At 40.2% G+C, this 20,601-nt stretch overlaps 1 protein-coding gene across 1 annotated transcript in view; it reads left to right on the top strand.

Annotated features, from left to right (window-relative positions):
* The first annotated feature begins 2,510 nt into the window (after positions 1-2,510).
* Positions 2,511-20,601, top strand: part of LOC109079214 (exportin-5-like) — a 33,823-nt gene continuing 15,732 nt past the window's right edge. Inside the window, exons 1-4 of the mRNA XM_042768340.1 lie at positions 2,511-2,635; positions 2,736-2,843; positions 3,026-3,163; positions 7,120-7,284. Coding sequence (XP_042624274.1) covers positions 2,546-2,635; positions 2,736-2,843; positions 3,026-3,163; positions 7,120-7,284 — 501 coding nt within the window. The 5' untranslated portion in view covers positions 2,511-2,545. The remainder of the gene's footprint in view (positions 2,636-2,735; positions 2,844-3,025; positions 3,164-7,119; positions 7,285-20,601) is intronic.

Raw genomic sequence — 20,601 nt, 5'->3', positions numbered from 1 at the left:
AAGAGAAGTATCTTGTGTTTTGTGCTTACAAGTTAATGTTTTAAACTGCCAATCTTGTTACTGTGCTAATTAATAGTGTTTTCACTATACTTTGGATATTAATATCCAGTGCAGATTTGATGTTAAATGGCTGAGTAATCAGCCGTGAAACAGTGATTCTGTTCAAATTCCCTTTAAAATCTTAAATGATTCCTTTTGAGCTAAATTGACCTGTTTCCCTTACACTACATTAGATGGCACTACAACCATGACCCATACAAGCTACATCAATGTGATCAGCCCACAAAGCCAAACATGTGTGACAAGTTTTATATAAATCGCATGATGCATGCAGAATATATAGGACACTTCCTGTTTTCTTGTCCTTTTTTTTCTTTTTTAGTGCTTGGCAATGGCAACACATTTTGAGATATCAAAAAATCCTTTGCAATTTAGCATCTTTAGTGTCTTGGCATGATTCTACCTAGGTTTGGAGTCAGTCACATATATCCACTAGGAGGAGTGTTTTAATGACATTTCAAACATTCCTAAATTATTGTCTTCCTGTTGGGTGTAACTAATAAATGTTAATAGGAAATATGTTTGCCATGTTGAGGACAATGTCCTCACCCAAACCTGTGAATATTAGACAAAACTGGTGAAAACTGCAGTGATAAATACATTTGGAAATGTTAGGGGGCGCTATGGAATCCACTGGCTAAGCAAAAGACAAATGACCAGAGGATAGCTAAATGTTGCTAAATGTCCTCTATGAGTGTGCACAATTTTGTGAGTTTTCTTATATTCCAAAGGGACGAAATATACTAGGGAGTGCTAGGAGCTGATGAGGCACTGAATTCTGAATTGCAGTATCAAATCAAAAGATGTCCAATGACAAATGCATCTGTTAACTTTCATGATTTTTTAGCCATTGTAAGACCAGTGTGGCAAAATAAAAACTCATATTCCATCCAAAATGGCTAACTTTCTGTTGGGCGAAGTCAAATAAAACCAAGTGAACTTTGTCCTATATGACGTTTTCAGTGACCATACCAAATTTGATGCACACCGGAGAAACTTCATCCCAACCACAGCCTGCATTTGGGGCGCTGTAGAGCCCAGGCTCAAGCACTACATAACTTTTTAATTTTTTGTAGTTCTGATGTCTGCAAATTTTCATGAATTTTCGAGCATGGCAAAGGCTTCAAAAATGGATGAAGAAGAAACAAAATAAAAAATAAATAACGTTTCAAGAACAATAGCGCTTTAGCACTTTTGGTGCTCAGGACCTAAAAAAGGTGGGGGTGGCCACTTACAGTACCGACATGTTGCTGTTAGCAATATTCCCCCAGAAAGGGCAGTGGTAAACGTTTATTCGATGTGAATACTGGCACAATATAGAGCATATGCATACCTTTAGACTAGAGGTTCCCAATCCTGTTTGTGGAGAGCTACTTTTCTGCAAAGTTCTGAAACTGAATTGGGCACCCCTGCTTTAGACCATTCTAAGACTATTAAGGCTGATTTATACTTCTGCGTCAAAACTACGCCTTAGCTACGCCATAGGTTGTGCGTAGTACATGCAGCCCACTCCAAAAATGACGTGCACCTCTTCAAAAATGTCACAGTGTGTCAAATCTACATGGACCGCAAGGGCTGTGATTGGTCTGCCAGTACCCCTCCCTCTGTATGTATTTGAGTCTTGTGTGTGTTATTTGCACTTTAATATATTGCAGTTACACCTTCTTATTTAAAATAAATCAAACCAGAGATCAAGTGTCTTATCATTTATTATAAAATGTAGCATTACATCACCTTGTTGTTTACGACAAACTGTTGTTCTGTCATGGTACGTTACAAGTCCTTGTGGAGATTGAAAGAATGCCATCTTATGCTATTCAGTTCTCATCTCTTTTTTTGTAGTTATAAATAAATTATCTGTTATTTGATATTTATTTGCCGCAGTCACGGCTGATGCTTCTCCGACAAGCTGCTACTTCTTCGGCTTTTGTTGTGGTACTGCGGGTAACACAAGCAACATGCCTGTGGACACTGCAGACTAGCGGTTTGGGTGTATACTACACAACGACGCGGAAAACTGCAGAAGTATAAATGAAAACCGATGCACAGCCTACGGTATGCAGGCTACTACGTATGTCAGACGCAGAAGTATAAAATCAGCCTTTAGAGTTACTGACACAACATTAAACAATGTTTCTAAATGTCTGCACACTTAAATCAGGGTAAAATCTGTGAGTCATCCCTTGGTAGTACAGTTTGTGTTGCTATTTTTTTAACAGAGACATTAGATTATAAGCAATTAATTTGCAACTCTAATTACTTTTCACTCACAATTGTAACTGTGGTTTTTGGAGCTAATGATGTCATCATCAGCTAAAACACATGCACGGCAATCAGACAACCTCCTGCAGTTGTCTCTGGTTTAATACTGTGATCCAGTCCACATTACAGTGTTTTCATATGGACCATTCTCAGTTTTAAACTGGTACTGTAAGTTTTTTTTTCTTTTTTTTTTTTAATCATCTTCTTTTTAGGAGACCAGGAGATGGTGTCAGTGGACTCCTCACAAGGAATTCAAATGAATACACCTTCAGATGAGCTCTCAGAATTGGGCAAGTGCCTTCTCCAGAGTGAGGTAACTTCCAAACTGAATATTTCTTTGTGCTCTCCATCAGTTGGCTTCTATAGTTGGGCTCTGTGAACTGTTTTAAAATGTTTTACACCCTCCTTTTTAGGATATATATATGACTCTCCTGGCAATATGTTTTAACTCCCTTTCCTGGGAGGACACAATAAACTGTCAACGGAGTGCTAGTGTGCTTTGCTGGACTTTGCTAAAACAGGTGCTGATTTTTTCTTTCCCTCTTAATATAATTTTTATCTAACACAGACAATTCACCACAATATTTCTGTCAGTTTGCATTTATCATTAGAATTGCATTCTAAAACTGACAGCTCTTTTACTTTTGAATCTTTTGCCTTATGAAAATTCTCTGTGTGTATATGTGGATGAATTCTTTTGCAGGTGCTTGGCTGTAACCTGCTCCCGGAGGCTGTGACGTGGCTCTACACCAGTGTACTTAAGGGTTTACAGATGCATGGACAACACGAGGGCTGCAATGCTGCGCTAACTCAGCTGGCCTTGCTCATCTACGAGTCTCTAGTGCGTCATGCCAGCTCAGCTTTGATTATCTTGTCATTTGTCAGTGGCAAAAAGATATTATTAAAGCCTATTATTAACTATGATAAACTGAAAAAGCTCTGGAGAAATATAAGAGACCACTCCAAATTGTTCTTAAATCAGCATCTCTGTATGGTAGCCAGTCTGTTCCAGTGTCTATTGAATTCCAACACGGGCACACCTCATTCTGATTAATGAAATACTGATTAGGTGATCACCTCAACCAAATCTTATTTAGTAAGGAAAAGTATAAAAACCACTGCTGTCCTCCGAACGCCATCACTATCCTCTAGCAATATGACATCTGGATGGCAAAAACAATGCTAGTAGTACCTCAAAAGTAATTGGAATCAAATAATAACTACTGACCTTGCCAAAAAAAAAACTGTTTAAAATAAAAGTTCTGAGTGAGGAAAAGAAAGGTTCAATTCTGGCTCTACAGGCAGAAAGACAGTGTCAAGTAAAGTCACCTTTATTTATTGCTGTGAGCATGTAGGAAATACTGTTGCTGCACAAATTACATATGAAATAACTCCCACAAATAACAAGTAATTCAAAAATACAACAGTAGACACTCATTTTTCAGTTAAAGGCAGTTCATCATTGAATTTAGTGATGTCATCATCCAGCTCAGTTCAAGTTTAAATAGTATCTGTGCAATCAAGTCAACGATATCGCTGGAAATGAAGTGTCCCCAACTAAGCAAGCCAGAGGCGACAGCAGCAAGGAACCAAAACTCCATCGGTGACAGAATGGAGAGAAAACCTTGGGAGAAACCAGGTTCAGTCAGGGGACTAACAGACTAATATTAGCGTAGATGCCATTCTTCTAACGATGTAGGGTGTTATGGGAAGTGTTCCCGGTTCTGGTTTACCTAATTAATGCAGCCTAAAAATCCTTTAACAGATCTGAATATTAGAAATGTGTTAGTGTGTTATGTGTAAACCAGGTTAAAGAGATGGGTTTTTAATCTAGATTTGCCTCCCGAACAATGTTAGGTAGGTTATTCCAGAATTTGGGCGCTAAATAAATTATCAAAAAATTGCCAGAGTTTTGAGAATGCAGCAGACGTGGAGGACTATAATGTAACAAGAGCTTGTTCAAATACTGAGGTGCTAAACCATTCAGGGATTTATAAGTAATAAGCAAGATAAGCTGCATTTTGGACCAGATGGAGTTTGTTTATTAAGCGTGCAGAACAGCCACCCAATAAAGCATTACAATAATCTAACCTTGAGGTCAACGCAAGGATTAACATTTCTGCATTTGACATTGAGAGCATAGGTCATAATTTAGATATATTTTTGAAGTGGAAAAATGCAGTTTTACAAATGCTAGAAATTTGTAAAACTGTATTTTTTATGTACATTTTTTATGTGTATTTCCAAATGTAAATTTGTAAAACGGTGCACGGTGAGGATGGCTCCTAGGGGCAGGGCTGATGTCGTAAAGCTAGAAAAAGGCCCTTCATCATGAGAAACAAAGGAGAGCCAGGCAGAGGTTTGCAAAAGACCATAAGGATTGGACCTTCTATGATGAGTCCAGTTTCAGTTTTGCCCAACACCTGGTAACCTGGCAAGGCCTACAATCCACAGTGTCTCGCACCCACTGTGAAATTTGTTGTTGCTGCTCTGATAATATTCCCCAACTTCCAGCAGAACAATACTCTGTGCCACACAGTCAAATCAAAATGTGGTTGGAGTACCAGCAGTCAAGACCCTGGCATGGCCAGCCCAATCTTCAGACCTGAAGCCCATTGAAAATCCTGGAATGTGATAGAGGAAGATGGATGGTCACAAGCCATCAAACAAAGCCGAGCTGCTTGAATTTTTGTGCCAGGAGTGGCATAAAGTCACCCAACAGTGACTTTATATGAAACAATGTGAAAGACTGGTGAAGAGAATGCCAAGGCACATGAAAACTGTGGTTGAAATCAGGATTATTCCACCAAATGCTGATTTCTGAACTGAAGTTAAAACATTAGTATTGTGTTGTTTAAAAATGAATTATGAATGGCATCTTCTTTGCATTTCTTTGCATCATTTGAGGTTTGAAAACACTGCATCTTTTTTGTTATTTTTGACCAGTTGTCATTTTCTGCAAATAAATGCTCTAAATCAGCGGTTCTCAATTCCAGTCCTCACGCCCCCCAGCTCTACACTATTTCAGTAGTTATTGTATGTTCCAATACACCTTAAGTGTACTACACTAACTAAAGTGCCCTGCGAAGTGGACATCACTGGATATTCCGCCATGATTCCAGTTCTAAGCAAACGTATATGTTCCATTCAAAGTGCGTTGAAGTGTGCGATATGTGAATTTAAATTGTATTTATTTACACAGGTATATAATGTCACACTTGAAGAAGTTGCACAGCGCAAATCCGTGAATGAATGTTCCGAAGTGAGGTAAACTTCAACAGATTTCCCCTGCTTTGGGAGTAAGAAGCAATGAATACTGTTTAGGGACCATGTCAATGAGAACACAGTTCATGCACAGAGCTCACTTCTAAAAAACTGATTATCTGAATCAGGTGTGTTAACAAAGAGAGTCATGCAAAATATGCAGAGCTGGGGGGCGCAAGGGCTGGAATTGAGAACCGCTGCTCTAAATGACAAATATTCTTATTTGGAATTTGGGAGAAATGTTGCTAGTAGTGGATAGAATAATACAAAAATGTTAATTTTACTGAAATACATACCTATAAATAGCAAAACCAGATAATTTTGCAATGGTCTCTTAATTTTTCCCAGAGCTGTTTATTAAGTCTTTAAGTATTTGGTGTTGTTTGTTAAACTCCAAAGTAAATACAAAATTTCAAGTAGCTGTTTGAAAACATTAAAATACTGTTTGACAATGACTTTGTGACAAGTGGGTGTCAGAAACAGAAAGATGTTCAAAGCTGGTTTGTTTAAACGGTTAACTGGGGTAAGCGCTGAATTTTTGCTCTTCCATAAGCACCACCTACTTGTCAGAAAGTCTGCCTTTTTTTTTCAGACCAACATATAAATTGGACAGAATTTTCACACAGCATACATGCAGTGTTGTTTAACCCATTGACGAAAAAGGAGCTATGTGCATTCTAACTCTAGACAATTCTGAAAATTAGTTACTGGATACCAGCGTATGTCTTTTCCTATGTAATTGCAAAGTCCTATGTAGCTTTTGTTACTGCTGATGCTTTAAGGATAATTTAATTGAACTGTATTTGAGGTTTATAATTACTGTTTACTATAGAAAGGATGTTTAGACTGATCAATACCGAACTTGTTTCATATCTTTTTAAGTCTAAACCAGTGGTTTAATCACATCTTTAATTATAATTGTTCTCGGTTTGCTAGATTTTGCCCCTTTTACACTGCCAGTGATTTCCTGGAATCTGTGCGTGCGTTCACACACAACCTGTAAAGGTCCCGTAATGACAAGTGACAACAGGATGTGACGTGTAATGTACGAGTCGAAAATGCTTTCACTTAAGCTGGCGAATGATCTCAGCTTCAGCCTGGATAGTGAGGAGCTAGCTGATCTCTGCTTCATTACAGTTTGCACATATGTTTTCATTGCGAATGTTGATCTGCCTTCAAAACACCTGGTAAAAGAGTCGCAATATAACGTGCGACTGAGCCTGGCAATTGTATTAGGTCCCCAACCTGATACGGCAATTTTCCGGGACCAACGCGCAGTGTGAAAGGGGCTTATAACTCACTAGTGTCTGTGTAAATTACCTGAGTCAGAGTTGGTTCTGCTGATCCACATAGAAGGCAGTGAGGCATCTAACACCACTGTGGTATTTTTTTTTACTTTAAGTACACAAAGAACAATGATATTAACATTAAAGTACTACTGAATTCACCTTTAAATGGTAGTGACAACGCATTGGTGAGAAAAATTTAATTAACAATGATTTAAGAGTTTTTCATTCTGATGTTTCTATACAGAGGCCTAGATATGCTGAGCTGCGTTTTATCATGAATCAGATCCCTGATATCCATGTTGAGGCCCTGGAACAATTTGATCAGAAGACCATACAATCCACTGTATCAAAGGCAGGGGAGAAGAAAAAGAAGGAGCAATTTAAAAGGCTCATTGCAGGCACTGTTGGGGTATGGCCACTTTTCTTTACTTTGCTACTTTTCTTTAATTTCCTTTTCTTTCCTTTCTTTACATTGTCACCTGTGCTCATAACATTGCATGTGATCCAGTTATTTTTCATTGTTGATAATGTTTAACATTGTTAGTGTATGTCTGTTAAATCAAATGAATTGTGAAAGAACTTTTTTCTATAGTTCTGTAAGGTCAAGTTGAATACTTGTATTATATGGTACAGAATTCCATGCAGATCTAGTTGTGTATTGTACATTTTTGCCTATTTAGTACTATTAGGTCTTGCATGCATGCATAAAATGCATTCACAAATCTATCTGCCTCTTTTTGTGACTAGAAAGGGAAAAAATCAAATGTCTGATTTAATTTCCCTTCATAAAACTTGTTTGCCTTAAACTCCTCTGTAACCAAAGTGAAAGGTAAGTAAAGTACAAAGATGTTGATTGCCCACACATTCAGCAAAAGAGTTCAAAATCAGCCCTGGACAAATCCATCCAATCCGGCCCACGAATTCCTCTGTGAATGTTTGCTGGGTTATAGGTGTAACGTGGAGTCAGAGACGTTCGGATCCATTTGCAGTAGTTTAATAATCAGAATGGTCAAACAGGCAATGATCGGGGAACAGCGTCATGTATGTACAGGGATATCCAAAATCAACAACAGAAACAAGCAGAGGTCGGGGCAGGCAGCAGAGAATCACAGTCAGTATAAACAATCCAAAGTCAAACACGGAAGGAACAAACACTGGGAAAACCGCTCAGAAATGTAAGACAGGCTAAACAAGACCTCGCAATCATTGAGAGTCCAAACACAGTTTATATAGGGGAGTGGTAATGGGGAACACCTGGTGGTGATTAGACCTAAGCACAGGATTATGGGAAATGGAGTTGGGAATGGAAATGGACACCAAATGCAAGAGTCCTGAGTGGAGTGCCCTCTGCTGGAGATCATGGGCACTCCAGCTGATGATCATGACAATAGGGCCTTAAATTGGAGAAAATAAATGAATGAATAAAACAAAGAAAATGAATAAAAGAATAAAACGAATGAAGAAAAAAATATTTTGATATTACTGAATTCACTGCAAATGCAACAAACTTTTTTTTCACATAGAAATGCACTTGACACCAAAGCACTGATTTTGAGCTAGAATGCAGAAAATTTACTGCTATTAAATTAGGTCATCATTTCCTCGCCCTCATGTCCTTCCAAACCTGTATGATTTGCTTTCTTCTGGGGAATACTAAGAAGATATTTAGTAGAATTTCACCAAACTATTTTGTTATCATCACTTATAAATCATTACCCTTGATTTCTACTGTATGGACAAAAAATTTCTCGAATGATCTTCTTTTATGTTCCACAGAAGAATGGCATGATGGAGCGTAAATGATGCCAACTTTCATTTTTAGGTGAACTATCCCTTTAAGAATATAAACGTAACATAAATAAAAAAAATATCTTTAATCAGGCTCTTACTGAATAACATTTTACTTCAAATACAATTAATTAGAAGTAAACATTTAAGGAGAAAGAAACTATTAAAGCTATTCTGTTAAATTATCCATTGCCCTAATGAAATTTACTATAGTTCTTAAAATCCAGAGTTTATCTGGCTAGTTTAGTAAGATGGTGGTCACAACAAATAAAACCGTGGTCCTCATTACCATGATTATATGGTTTTTAAAATAAATAAAAAGTAACAAACTATGGAATTTGTCATATAAAAAAGAAAAAAAAACTTAACTTGGAGTAACTACAAAAACGACTTTTATAATAGTTATATATAAAATATATTCTATATTATACGGTAACACTTTAGATTACAGCCGGCAATGTACCATGTAATTAAACAGAATTTACATCGTACCTATTTGTAACTACAGAGTAACTCCATAGTAACTACTCATAGGTAGGGAACAATATGCAACGTTTGGGGAATAAGGGGGTAATAACCTGCAGAATTATAAGCATTTATACTGTAAGTATTTTATAACTAAAGGGCACCTATTCTGAAATCATGTTGTATGTATGACACACAGAGCGCAATTTTCTTCATGAGCATAACTTACAGCTGTACATACATGTAGGTAAACGGAAACAATGTGAAAAGTTTAGGGGATAAGAGGGTAATGACTTGGAAAATTAAAATTATTTATACTGTTAGTATTTCATAAATAATGTGTAACTATTCTAAGATTATGTGGTATGCATAGCCTACTGTGTTTGGCAACAATGTTATGATTTAGAACAAATCTTATTGTAATAACATAAAATATATGATGCAGTATATTTTACACTACATACTGGGTTCTTATTGTATTATTACATCATAAATCTTACCTGACACTGATACATTTACATTTAGTCATTTAGCAGACGCTTTTATCCAAAGCGACTTACAAATGAGGACAATGGAAGCAATCGAAAACAACAAAAGAGTAACAATATATAAGTGCTAAAACAAGTCTCAGTTAGCTTAAACGCAGTACACATAGCAAGGGATTTTAAATAATATAATAAATAAAAAGAAAACAGATAGAATAGAAAAAGTATATAGCAAGCTAGTGTTAGAGGTCTTTTGTATAATTATAAAATAAATGAAAAGAAAATAAATAGAATACAAAAAGATTAGAAAGGTAGTTAGGTTTTTTTTAAGAATAGAATTAGAATACAAATAGTAAACTGTAGTAGGGCTATACTATATGGGATTAATATCCTGCCATGATTCAAAACTGAAAATAAAGTTCTGAAAGGTTGAAACTAAGTGTTCGAAAATTTAAAATCTTACAAAAAAAGTTTTGCAAGATCGAAAAATAAGATTTGCAAGCTTGCAAAATGTAAAAAAAAAAAAATCTCTCTAAATGTTTTTGACTTTTCCTTCTTCAGAAGTGCAACGCTCTTTTTTACGGTGTTGTGCAATTATTTTTTCAGAGTTTTAAATTTGTCACTGTTCTCCCAGTGTATAGTTTGTTTTCCAGATTTGAAACAATGTAAATAGTGATCTGAAATCTGGTGTGCGAATAGGTGAAAAAAAGTTTTGAAACTCTGAAAACTGAGGTTCGAAAGGGCGAAACGTACTCGGTTACGAACGTAACCTCGGTTCCCTGAGATACGGAACGAGTACTGCGTATGGGGAAAAGCTCCTTTTTCCTCTATACTGAAGCCTTTTTTCAATAACGCAGTGCAACTGCACTGCCATTGGTTTAATATGTAAACTTTTTTAAACCAATGACAGCGCTGCGTAGCTGCGCGAGCCTGTGGCGATGCACCGCGCCAAAGCCCGCCAAAATGGGCGGGGCGAATGGCTATATAAGCAGGCAAATCGGCAGAGGAAATCAGGTCATACGACTGAAGCGACGACACTGCCTCATGGCACGGCATATAACGCAGTACTCGTTCCGTATCTCAGGGAACCGAGGTTACGTTCGTAACCGAGTATGTTCCCTTACGATACTTCACTCATACTGCGTGTGGGGAACGAATTCAACTGCGCCGTGCCACGGTAGGGAACGACAAGACTTATCTTGAACACCCTGGGGTCCAGAGGATAAGTGAGAGGGCCAGAGCCGTCGAACCCTTGACGCTACACTGCTAAGAGGGAGCTAGCTCCCTGGAGCTGGTATGATGACGGAGTCTGATAGAGGCCGTCGTATCAAACCGAAAGAACCCGAGCGTGCAAGGTCGGGATGTCCAAGTTATAGAATCTGACAAAAGTGGACGGCGAGGACCAGCTGGCCGCCTCACAGATGTCCTTGATAGAGACACCACTAGACCAGGCCCATGAAGAGGCCATCCCTCTAGTAGAGTGGGCTCTTACTCCTATGGGGCACTCAAGGCCCATAGAGGAGTAACATAGAGCGATAGCTTCAACTATCCAACGTGACAGGCGTTGCTTTGAGACCGAAGACCCCTTGGTGCGGCCACCAAAGCAGACAAAAAGCTGGTCAGATTGCCTGAACGGCTGTGACCGCTCAATGTATTTCTTCAAAGCCCTCACTGGGCAGAGCAAATCCAGCTCTCGCTCACCTGACAACGGAGGCAGAGCTGAGAGGGAAATTACCTGTGCTCTGAATGGTGTCGAGAGCACCTTAGGGACGTAGCCATGCCTGGGTTTTAAAATGACCTTCGAGTCATTGGGCCCAAACTCAAGGCATGCAGGGCTCACCGAGAGGGCCTGCAAATCGCCAAAACGCTTGACCGATGCTAGAGCAAGTAGCAGAGCGGTTTTGAGCATTAGGGGCCGAAGGTCAGCTGACCGCAGCGGTTCAAAGGGAGGTCCTTTGAGTGCTCCAAGGACCGTGTGAAGGTCCCAAGTGGGAATGGTGAGAGGACGTGGGGGCTTCAACCGCCTAGAACCTCTCAGGAAACGCACAATGAGGCTGTTTCGACCCACTGATTGGCCAGCAATAGGAGCATGAAATGGTTCACTAGGGCTAGACTCATCCAGGGAACGGAGAAGCTTTGCCTGGAACACTTGCAATATGGCCATGGTGTGTAGTGCTGAAGCGGCTTGGCCCGCAGAAGTGTAGGCTCTGCCAGCCATGGCAGAGGTCGTCCTGCAGGGCTTTGAAGGAAGGGCTCTCTTGCTTTTCCACCCCACAGCGGCGGGGGGGGGGGCGTTTGTGAGCAGCCACGGCCTCGTCCAGGGGCGGCAATTGCTCATAGCCCTTCTCCTGAGAGCCATCTACAGAGCTGAGAGCTGCAGAGGAAGTGCGTAGGCGGGCCGAGTAGGGGGCGCACCATGACTTCGTCAGCTCATCATGAACCTCAGGGAAGAATGGGGCAGAGCGCTGGCGGGGGGCCTGGCGGGGTCCTGGCAGGTACCACTCGTCCAGCCTGCCGCGTGTCGGCTCTTCAGGGGGGGCCCACTCCAGATGGAGTTCCTCAGCGGCCTTGGAGAGGATGCGGAGAAGCTCGGCATCCATCCCAGCTTTGGCATCGATGGGCTCTAGTGACGGCAAGTGGGCGGGGTCAGAATAACCGGCCCAGTCTTCCGTTTCAGAAGCCGCGAGTGACACAAATTCGTCAAGCGGCTCGTCCTCCGATCTCCCAAAAGAGACAAGGTCGCTCGCTTCAGCCGAGGGACGCTGCTCTGGGCGTGAGAAGAGGACAGGGGCGGCTCTCTCATTGCAGAGGGTGAGGCACGCGGGTGCTGAGCCGGCGTGAGCTCACCCAAATCCAACTCATGGTCTCACAAAAGCAGCATGAGGTCTCAGTGAGTGCAGCCTCAGCGTGGGGTTTGCCCAGGCAGAAAACACACTCACCATGGCCTTCAACACCACCAACATGAGAACTTCATTTAACACAGCCACCGCGAGAAAAGGCCGCCACCGTTAAAACGCCGTTAGAAACGCTCTTTTAGAGCGGTGAAAACTGCTGGAAAAAGCTCTTTTTGTGATCGCCGGATGGCGGCAGGAGATCGCTGAGAAGCGGCCGGAAGCGGGAAGCGGGCAGCCCGAGAACGGCGCTAAAAGCGGCTGTCTGCGAGAACGCCGGCGCTGCAGGCGGTCTCAGCTGGTCTGCTGCGGTGCCTCTTCGACGCCGAGAGCTCGTTCCAGGCAAAGGCATTCAGCAGAGATCCAACGAAGTGAAGTCGTCGCTGAAGGAGTAAGATCTGATTTCCTCTGGCGATTTGCCTGCTTATATAGCCATTCGCCCCACCCATTTTGGCGGGCTTTGGTGCAGCTACGCAGCGCTGTCATTGGTTTAAAAAAGTTTACATATTAAACCAATGGCAGTGCAGTTGCACTGCGTTATTGAAAAAAGGCTTCAGTATCGAGGAAAAAGGAGCTTTTCCCCATACGCAGTATGAGTGAAGTATCGAAAGGGAACTTATTACGTTACATTACATTTGCACTCCTATTGCAGACTATTTTTTCAGAGCCGAGTTTACAACACCAGTTGCGCGCTTGCAACTCACGTTATTTGTGGCAGCGTTGTCACGCAGCTCTGCTCTGAAACTCTGAAACTCAGACTGAGCGAAAATGAAGCTTCGCAACCTCGCAACTATAAAAAAAAGCCTGGAGGGAGGGCCTTCTGCTCTTGGCCAATGCTTTGCTGTCTGCTGACGTACAGTCCAATCACACAAGTCGTATTTACTGGAAAGGTGGGATTTGACCGACTGCTCTGCCAATGACGAAAGCGCACAGGATACGCAAACAGAGGATGCACGGATCTCTGGCCACAAGGCGGTCCCGTCTAGAGCTGCAAGAACCGCGTCCATGGCTGGTATGTCGTGTGGTCCGGTCCAAAAATAAGGCTACCGACTTGTCGCGGGAATTCACTATACAATTGCCAGTTATGGCGTGCGGTCCGGTCCAAAAATAAGGCTACCGACTTGTCGCGGGAATTCACTATACAATTGCCAGTAGCCACTGAGTTTATCACTGATAGGCCGGTGGTGCATCAATATACACACTCACCTCACGCAGCGAACGACTCACTTTCCTCACACAGCGAATGACTCACTTTCCTCACGCAGCGAACGACTCACTTTCCTCACGCAACGAACGACTCCCTTTCATCAGCTGGCGACTCACTTTCCTCACGCAGCGAACGAATCACTTTCCTCACGCAGCGAACGAATAACTTTCCGCAGCCAGAGACTCACTTTCCTCACGCAGCAGACCACTGACTCTCGCTTCATGTAGGGAGCGAATATTATAATTAAAGTGACTTCTATAATGTATCCAAAATAATATTTAGATATGATATTTAAATATTCAGAAATGTGTACAATGTTTTTTTTTTTTTTTTTTTACTTTCATTAAAATATTTCAATAAAATGATAAATAATTGCCTATTGCAAATTTATGAATGCTTGGTTAACTTTTTTCTGCAGTCACTAGGTTATATGTATTGAGACATTTTAAAATCTTTATTTTGTAAAAATAATAAAAAATAAAGCTGAATTATAATGTAAACATCTGTATTTTCATATATTATATTAGTTAATATATATATATTTATATATATAACATATATAAGTATATATAACATAAGTAGGCTAATAAATATATAATGTTTAAAAAAAATATATGATATAAAGTATTTGTTCTCCACCACATCACTAAAATTTAACTGTGTTAAGGAAAAAATTGCTCTTTTGTTGTTTTTGATTGCTTCCATTGTCCTCATACGCTGTTTGTGACAGATTGAAAGAGCTGATATTTGGAGTCACCGACTTTGCAAAAACCAAACAAAAACACGTCCTGAGAGTCCAAAAGCATTCACTGCGCAGTGAAGCCTGTTAGAATTAATAAAAACAGTTAGAATGTCCTTATAATTTAAGCAATTAAAAAAAAATGTTTTACGTTTTTATATTCATTGCACATTAAGCAATGCTTGAGTGTCAGCACATGTGCGCGAGCACAAATGTGCTATTATTTTATAGCTACAACAGTGCATAGTAACACGGTGTTTCGTTCCTTGAATTAATCAGTTTTTCAACGAATCAAGTGAGCCAGTGATTCAACAGTCCATTCAGATGGACTCGTTTCCTTTCTAATTGAATCAGCCGCTTTGAACGAAAAGTTTGATTTGACTGATTCAATAAATACTTAAACCATGGATTTGCTATCACCTACTGGCGGTTTTCTTGTCATTATTATTTATCCATGACAGGCCTAGACCAGACAAGGTGCCAGCACTGGCCTAATACCAGCACAAAAACACATTTAGCAAAATATTGACCAAAATTCATCCATTTCAGGCCAAAGGAGGAAAAAATCTTATAAATAATAGTTCATTTAATAAGGCAAATTTTTTCAATAAAACCTTTTTCAAAATTATGATTTTGTAATTTGTAATCATTATGTGAAATTAGCTACAGGACCAACCCCCCATCCCCCGAAAAAGAAACTGTAACCTAAAACAATTTTACAATTCGATCACTGTATAAATACATTTGAATATATAATGTTAATATACATATAAATATAAAATAAATTAAGGTGAAGATTAATAGCTTAATAATTTTTTTTTAATTAATGTTTCCTGTTGCCGATTACGTTTCCTGGGGTCGACAGCTTATAAAAACGTGTATATTTATTGCTTAGCTCCCACTTTAATACTTTATATCATATTTTTTAAACATTATATATTTATAAGCCTACTTATTTATGAAATTGTATGAAAATACAGATGTTTAGATTATAATTCAGGTTTATTTTTTATTTTTACAAAATATAGATTTTAAAATGTCTCAATACATATAGCCTAGTGACTGCAGAAAAAAGTTAACCAAGCATTCATAAATTTGCAATAGGCAATTATTTATCATTTTATTGAAATATTTTAATGAAAGTAAAAAAAAAAAAAAGCATTGTACACATTTCTGAATATTTAAATATCATATCTAAATATTCTTTTGGATACATTATAGAAGTCACTTTAATTATAATATTCGGTCCCTACATGAAGCGAGAGTCAGTGGTCTGCTGCGTGAGAAAAGTGAGTCGCCGGCTGCGGAAAGCGAGTCTCCGGCTGCGGAAAGTGATTCGTTCGCTGCGTGAGGAAAGTGAGTCACCGGCTGCGGAAAGTGATTCGTTCGCTGAGGAAAGTGATTCGCCGGCTGAGGAAAGTGAGTCACCGGCCGCGGAAAGTGAGTCGTTCGCTGAGGAAAGTGCGTCGTTCGCTGCGTGAGGAAAGTGAGTCGCCAGCTGAGGAAAATGAGTCGTTCGCTGCGTGAGGAAAGTGAGTCGTTCGCTGCGTGAGGAAAGTGAGTCGCCAGCTGAGGAAAATGAGTCGTTCGCTGCGTGAGGAAAGTGAGTCATTCGCTGCGTGAGGTGAGTGTGTATATTGATGCACCGCCGGCCTATCAGTGGTAAACTCATTGGCTACTGGCAATTGTATAATGAATTCCCGCGACAAGTCGGTAGCTTTATTTTTGGACCGGACCGCACGCCATACTCATAGGCGCGGGAAGTGGGGGTGCTGCAGTTTTTTTTCTGTGGGCAACTGTTTAACTGTTGGGAAAAAAAAGAAAAGAAAAAAAAATCGATGTCCATTTTACGCAAAAAAAGAACAGTCAAATCCAGTGGTGTAGATGGTAAAAGGGTGTGTCATTTTACTCTTTTGACGCGATGGACCTGGGTTCGAATCTGCCTTTTGGCGAACTTTTTCTCCCTTTTCAAACTTCAAATCACATCAGAAAAGCATTTATTTTTAATAAAACTGAAGAAAATCATCAAAAAGTTGAAAGTAAAGTATTGGGTAGGATAAGGGTAGGTGTAGGGAGGGCATTTTTCCCCAATAAGGTGGCATCAATTTAATAATTAGAGTTAAAATTTACACTCAATTTGCACTCAACTCAAACTGGTTTATAATGTATTACAATGCTGAGGTGAATATAATTGCAACTATTTGCAATAAGTAATTAGCAAAATATCCTACTATTTTCAGTCGTTATATATATAAATATATATATATTTTTACCACTTTGCAAGCCTGCAAAACTCTGTTTTCAGAGTTTCAAAACTTTTTTTCACACATTCGCACACCAGTTTTCAGATCACCATTTACAAGGTTTCATATGGTCATCTCAGCAATGAATCATGTCCATTCAGGTGCAGTACAGTGGAAAACTAGATTACCTGTTTCCAGCTGCTCCCAGTATATAGCATATAAATATAACATCATAATACACATGTACATTTACTGAATTGATGTTTAAAAAAAATAAAAATAAAAATTATAGCTGTAGTGTTATTGGTGCACTTTGGGATTCTGTATGTGGTTTGAGGCAAATGTACTATGTAACATTTTTCTTAACTACTATGCAAACATACACCCTTGTTACGTGTAAGTGTAACATTCGTTGGCTGTAATCTAAAGTGATGCCTTGTTACCCTCTTGTTACGTGTAGTTACTGTGTAAGTGTAACTTCCGCGGGCTGTAATCTAAAGTGATTCCTGGTTACCCTCTTGTTACGTGTAGTTACTGTGTAAGTGTAACATCCGTGGGCTGTAATCTAAAGTGATGCATTGTTATCCTCTTGCTAAGTGTAGTTACTGTTTAAGTGTAACATTAAACAGTTTTTGTTATGCTACAATAAATGTGTTTCAAAGTTTTTAACAATGAACTGTATTACATAGTTAAATGCAAGATCCAAAGACCTTAAGTTAAAGAAATATTTTTATTATTTAACAAAATTTTAACAGATCTTTTCCAAGAACAGAATGCAGAAAAAAACTAATTTGCAACCACTAATATAAAATACAAAGAACAGTAAAAACACACACACAAAAAACCATGTTCTACATTTATTTTTATAGGCATATTATCAATTTTTCCTTTCAGCTGTGGGCAGGAATCGACAAATTGGAGGAAAGGGTGGATTAAGGAGTAAGTTATGGTTCAACAGTGTAATTATAAATGTAATTACAGAAATAAATTACAGATGTAATTACATGCAAGTATTTTTAAAATATAAGTACAATGGAAAAAAAAAAAATATGTACACAATATGTGCATAGTACCGAATGATTCATTTAAATGTTAAGGCCACTCAATATAAAGAGGGACTGAAAACCCTCTAAATTTTAAACCATGGTGTTGTTTTAATGTATTTGTTCATAATTTTATGACAAACACAACTGAAAAAAATCCTGACAAGTTACTCACCTCTATATCATCCAAGATGGTCATGTCTTTCTTTCTTCAGTCACAAAGAAAGAAATTAAGTTTTTTGTTTTTTGAGGAAAACATTCCAGGATTTTTCTTCATACAGTGGACTTTTATGGTGGCCAGTGGATTGAAGATTAAAAACACAGTTTCAATGAAGCTTCAAAGGAAGAAGGGTATTATCTAGCGAAACGATCGGTTATTTTCTAAAAAAAAGTTACAATTTATACATTTTAACCTCAAATGCTCCTCTTGTCTAGCTATGCGTTAACTGTGTTTTTAGACCTACCCTAACTGTCATGAACCAGAAAAAAACCAGTTCACGCAGAGCTAGACAAGAGGTGCGTTTAACCAATCTTTTCGCTAGATAAGACCCTTCTTCCATGGCTGGGATTGTTAGAGCCCTTTGAAGCTTTTTGGAAGTTCAAACTCAGGGGCACGATAGAAGTCCATTTTATGGAGGGAAATCCTGAAATGTTTTCCTCAAAAAACATAATTTCTTTACGACTGAAGAAAGAAAGACATGAACATCTTGGATGACAAGGGAGTACATTATCTGTAAATCTTTGTTCCATAAGTGAACTACTCCTTTAAGGTGAATTGGAGCCCATCAGAGTGGACTTGACTGTCACCTACTTACTGTCACGTATTTTCTATTTTGTTGTACTATTAAGTTCTAGTTTTTATTTTCCAGTTACTGTCACAATTACGTTTAGTTAAAGGTCTTGTCTGTTATGAGCTCTCATTAGTTTCCATGGTTTCTGATTAGTTAATCCTCGTCCAGCTGTTCCTTCTTAGTTTTCTCATTTACAATGTGTGTACTTATAGTCCTGTTTCTGTTCTAACGTTTGTCGGTTATTAGCGTATGTTATGAGTTGTACCAAGTCCGAAGTCTCAGTAAAGTCTGTTTGGAATATAAATCATCGTCTGCTGTTCTCTTTCCGTGACGACCCGTGACAGAATAACCGACCGCATCAGAATAAACAGAAAGGATGACTCGCCAGTATTACGTCTCCTCCTCAGACCAGAAAGCCGAAGGTGGCTGGAGTATTTGGGCTGGATGCTCCAGCACGGCAGCCTTTCCCTCAAAATCAGCGAGCCCGAGACACCAACAGGGCTCCTTCAGGAACCAGAGCCAGAACCCACAGAAGCCAAGGAGACTAAGCACGCTGATCAGTCCACCTTAGAGCCAGAAGCGGACATGAACCTTATAGATCTGTGGTCCGCAGATCCAATTCCCACCCTAGTACCCACCCTCAAACCATTGTCTTCTTCACCGGTCCCGTCCGGATTGTTAGAGGCTCCGGTCCCGTCCGGAGATCTTCCTCCTCCGATGACCCTATCAGATTTCATGGTCCCATCTCCTCCACTGGTTTCAGCCAGTCCCCTGGATTCGTCGGCTCTACTGGTGTCATCCAGCTCCTCGGCTCTGCCTCTGCCGCTAGCTCCGTGCAGCTCATCAGCCTCGCCTCAGGCTTCTCCTCCACCAGCTTGGGATTGCGCTGAGTCCCCAGCTGCACTTCGGCCCTCCAGGCCCATGTCTCCACCTCGACCTGTCAGCCCGCCGGCTCCACTCCGGCTCTGCATTCCTTTGGCTCCACCAAAGCCCGTCTGCCCTAGGACTCCTCTGGGCTCCCTCGTACATCCGGACAAACCTTGGTCGGTCGTCGCTCAGCTTCCGCCACGGACTTCCGGGTCTCCGGCTTCGCCTCGACCCTCCACCCCTTCGGCTTTGCCAGGCTCCTCCCTTCCTCTGGTTTCCCTGTCGTCCTCACTGGCTCCATCGTCCCCCTGGTCAGCCGAATCCCCGGCTCCGCCTCAGGCACGCGAGCCAGCCGCTCCACCTTGGGCTTCCAGGCCTGTGATGTCGCCCTGGTCCATCGATCTCTCCGCTCCGCTGGTTCCTCCAGGTACCCTGGTTCCACCTCCGTGGATCAGCCTCTGGGTGTTGCCCTGTCCTTCAGCCAAAGCTCCTCCCTGGTTCCTCCCACCGTCTGCTCCACCATGGTGTTGGCCTCCTCAAAATTCTCCAGGCTCCAGTCCTTCACCAGCACCACGCCCTTCACCTAAGCCTCCACCCTCGTTTCACTTTTTCTGTCATCTACTGTTGTGGCGTGAGGTCACGCCTTCTGAGGGGGGAGCTAATGTCACAATTACGTTTAGTTAAAGGTCTTGTCTGTTATGAGCTCTCATTAGTTTCCATGGTTTCTGATTAGTTAATCCTTGTCCAGCTGTTCCTTCTTAGTTTTCTCATTTACAATGTGTGTACTTATAGTCCTGTTTCTGTTCTAACGTTTGTCGGTTATTAGCGTATGTTATGAGTTGTACCAAGTCCGAAGTCTCAGTAAAGTCTGTTTGGAATATAAATCATCGTCTGCTGTTCTCTTTCCGTGACGACCCGTGACAGTTACCTGTGTACTTTTGTAGTCCTTTGTTATTTTAGTATTTATTGCTTTACCATATCACTGTTGGCAACTCTTACAGATTTTCCTTGAAACATTGCTGTGACACAGAGACCTCACAGAAGTCCTTATTTTATATATTTGGTTAAATATCAGCTTTGTACAACACTTCTTTACATTATGCAAACTTGACACGTATTAACAGTGTTTTTTTGTTGTTGTTGTAGTTGTTTTTTTTCTCTTTTGGTGTTTTTTTTTTTTTTTTTGCAATGTATTTTGCACTTATTG

Source organism: Cyprinus carpio, chromosome A13, assembly GCF_018340385.1.
Source record: "Cyprinus carpio isolate SPL01 chromosome A13, ASM1834038v1, whole genome shotgun sequence".
Classification (NCBI taxonomy): Eukaryota; Metazoa; Chordata; class Actinopteri; order Cypriniformes; family Cyprinidae; genus Cyprinus; species Cyprinus carpio.
The sequence above is the reverse complement of the archived record's forward strand: the minus strand, read 5'-3'. Positions and strand labels throughout refer to the sequence as shown.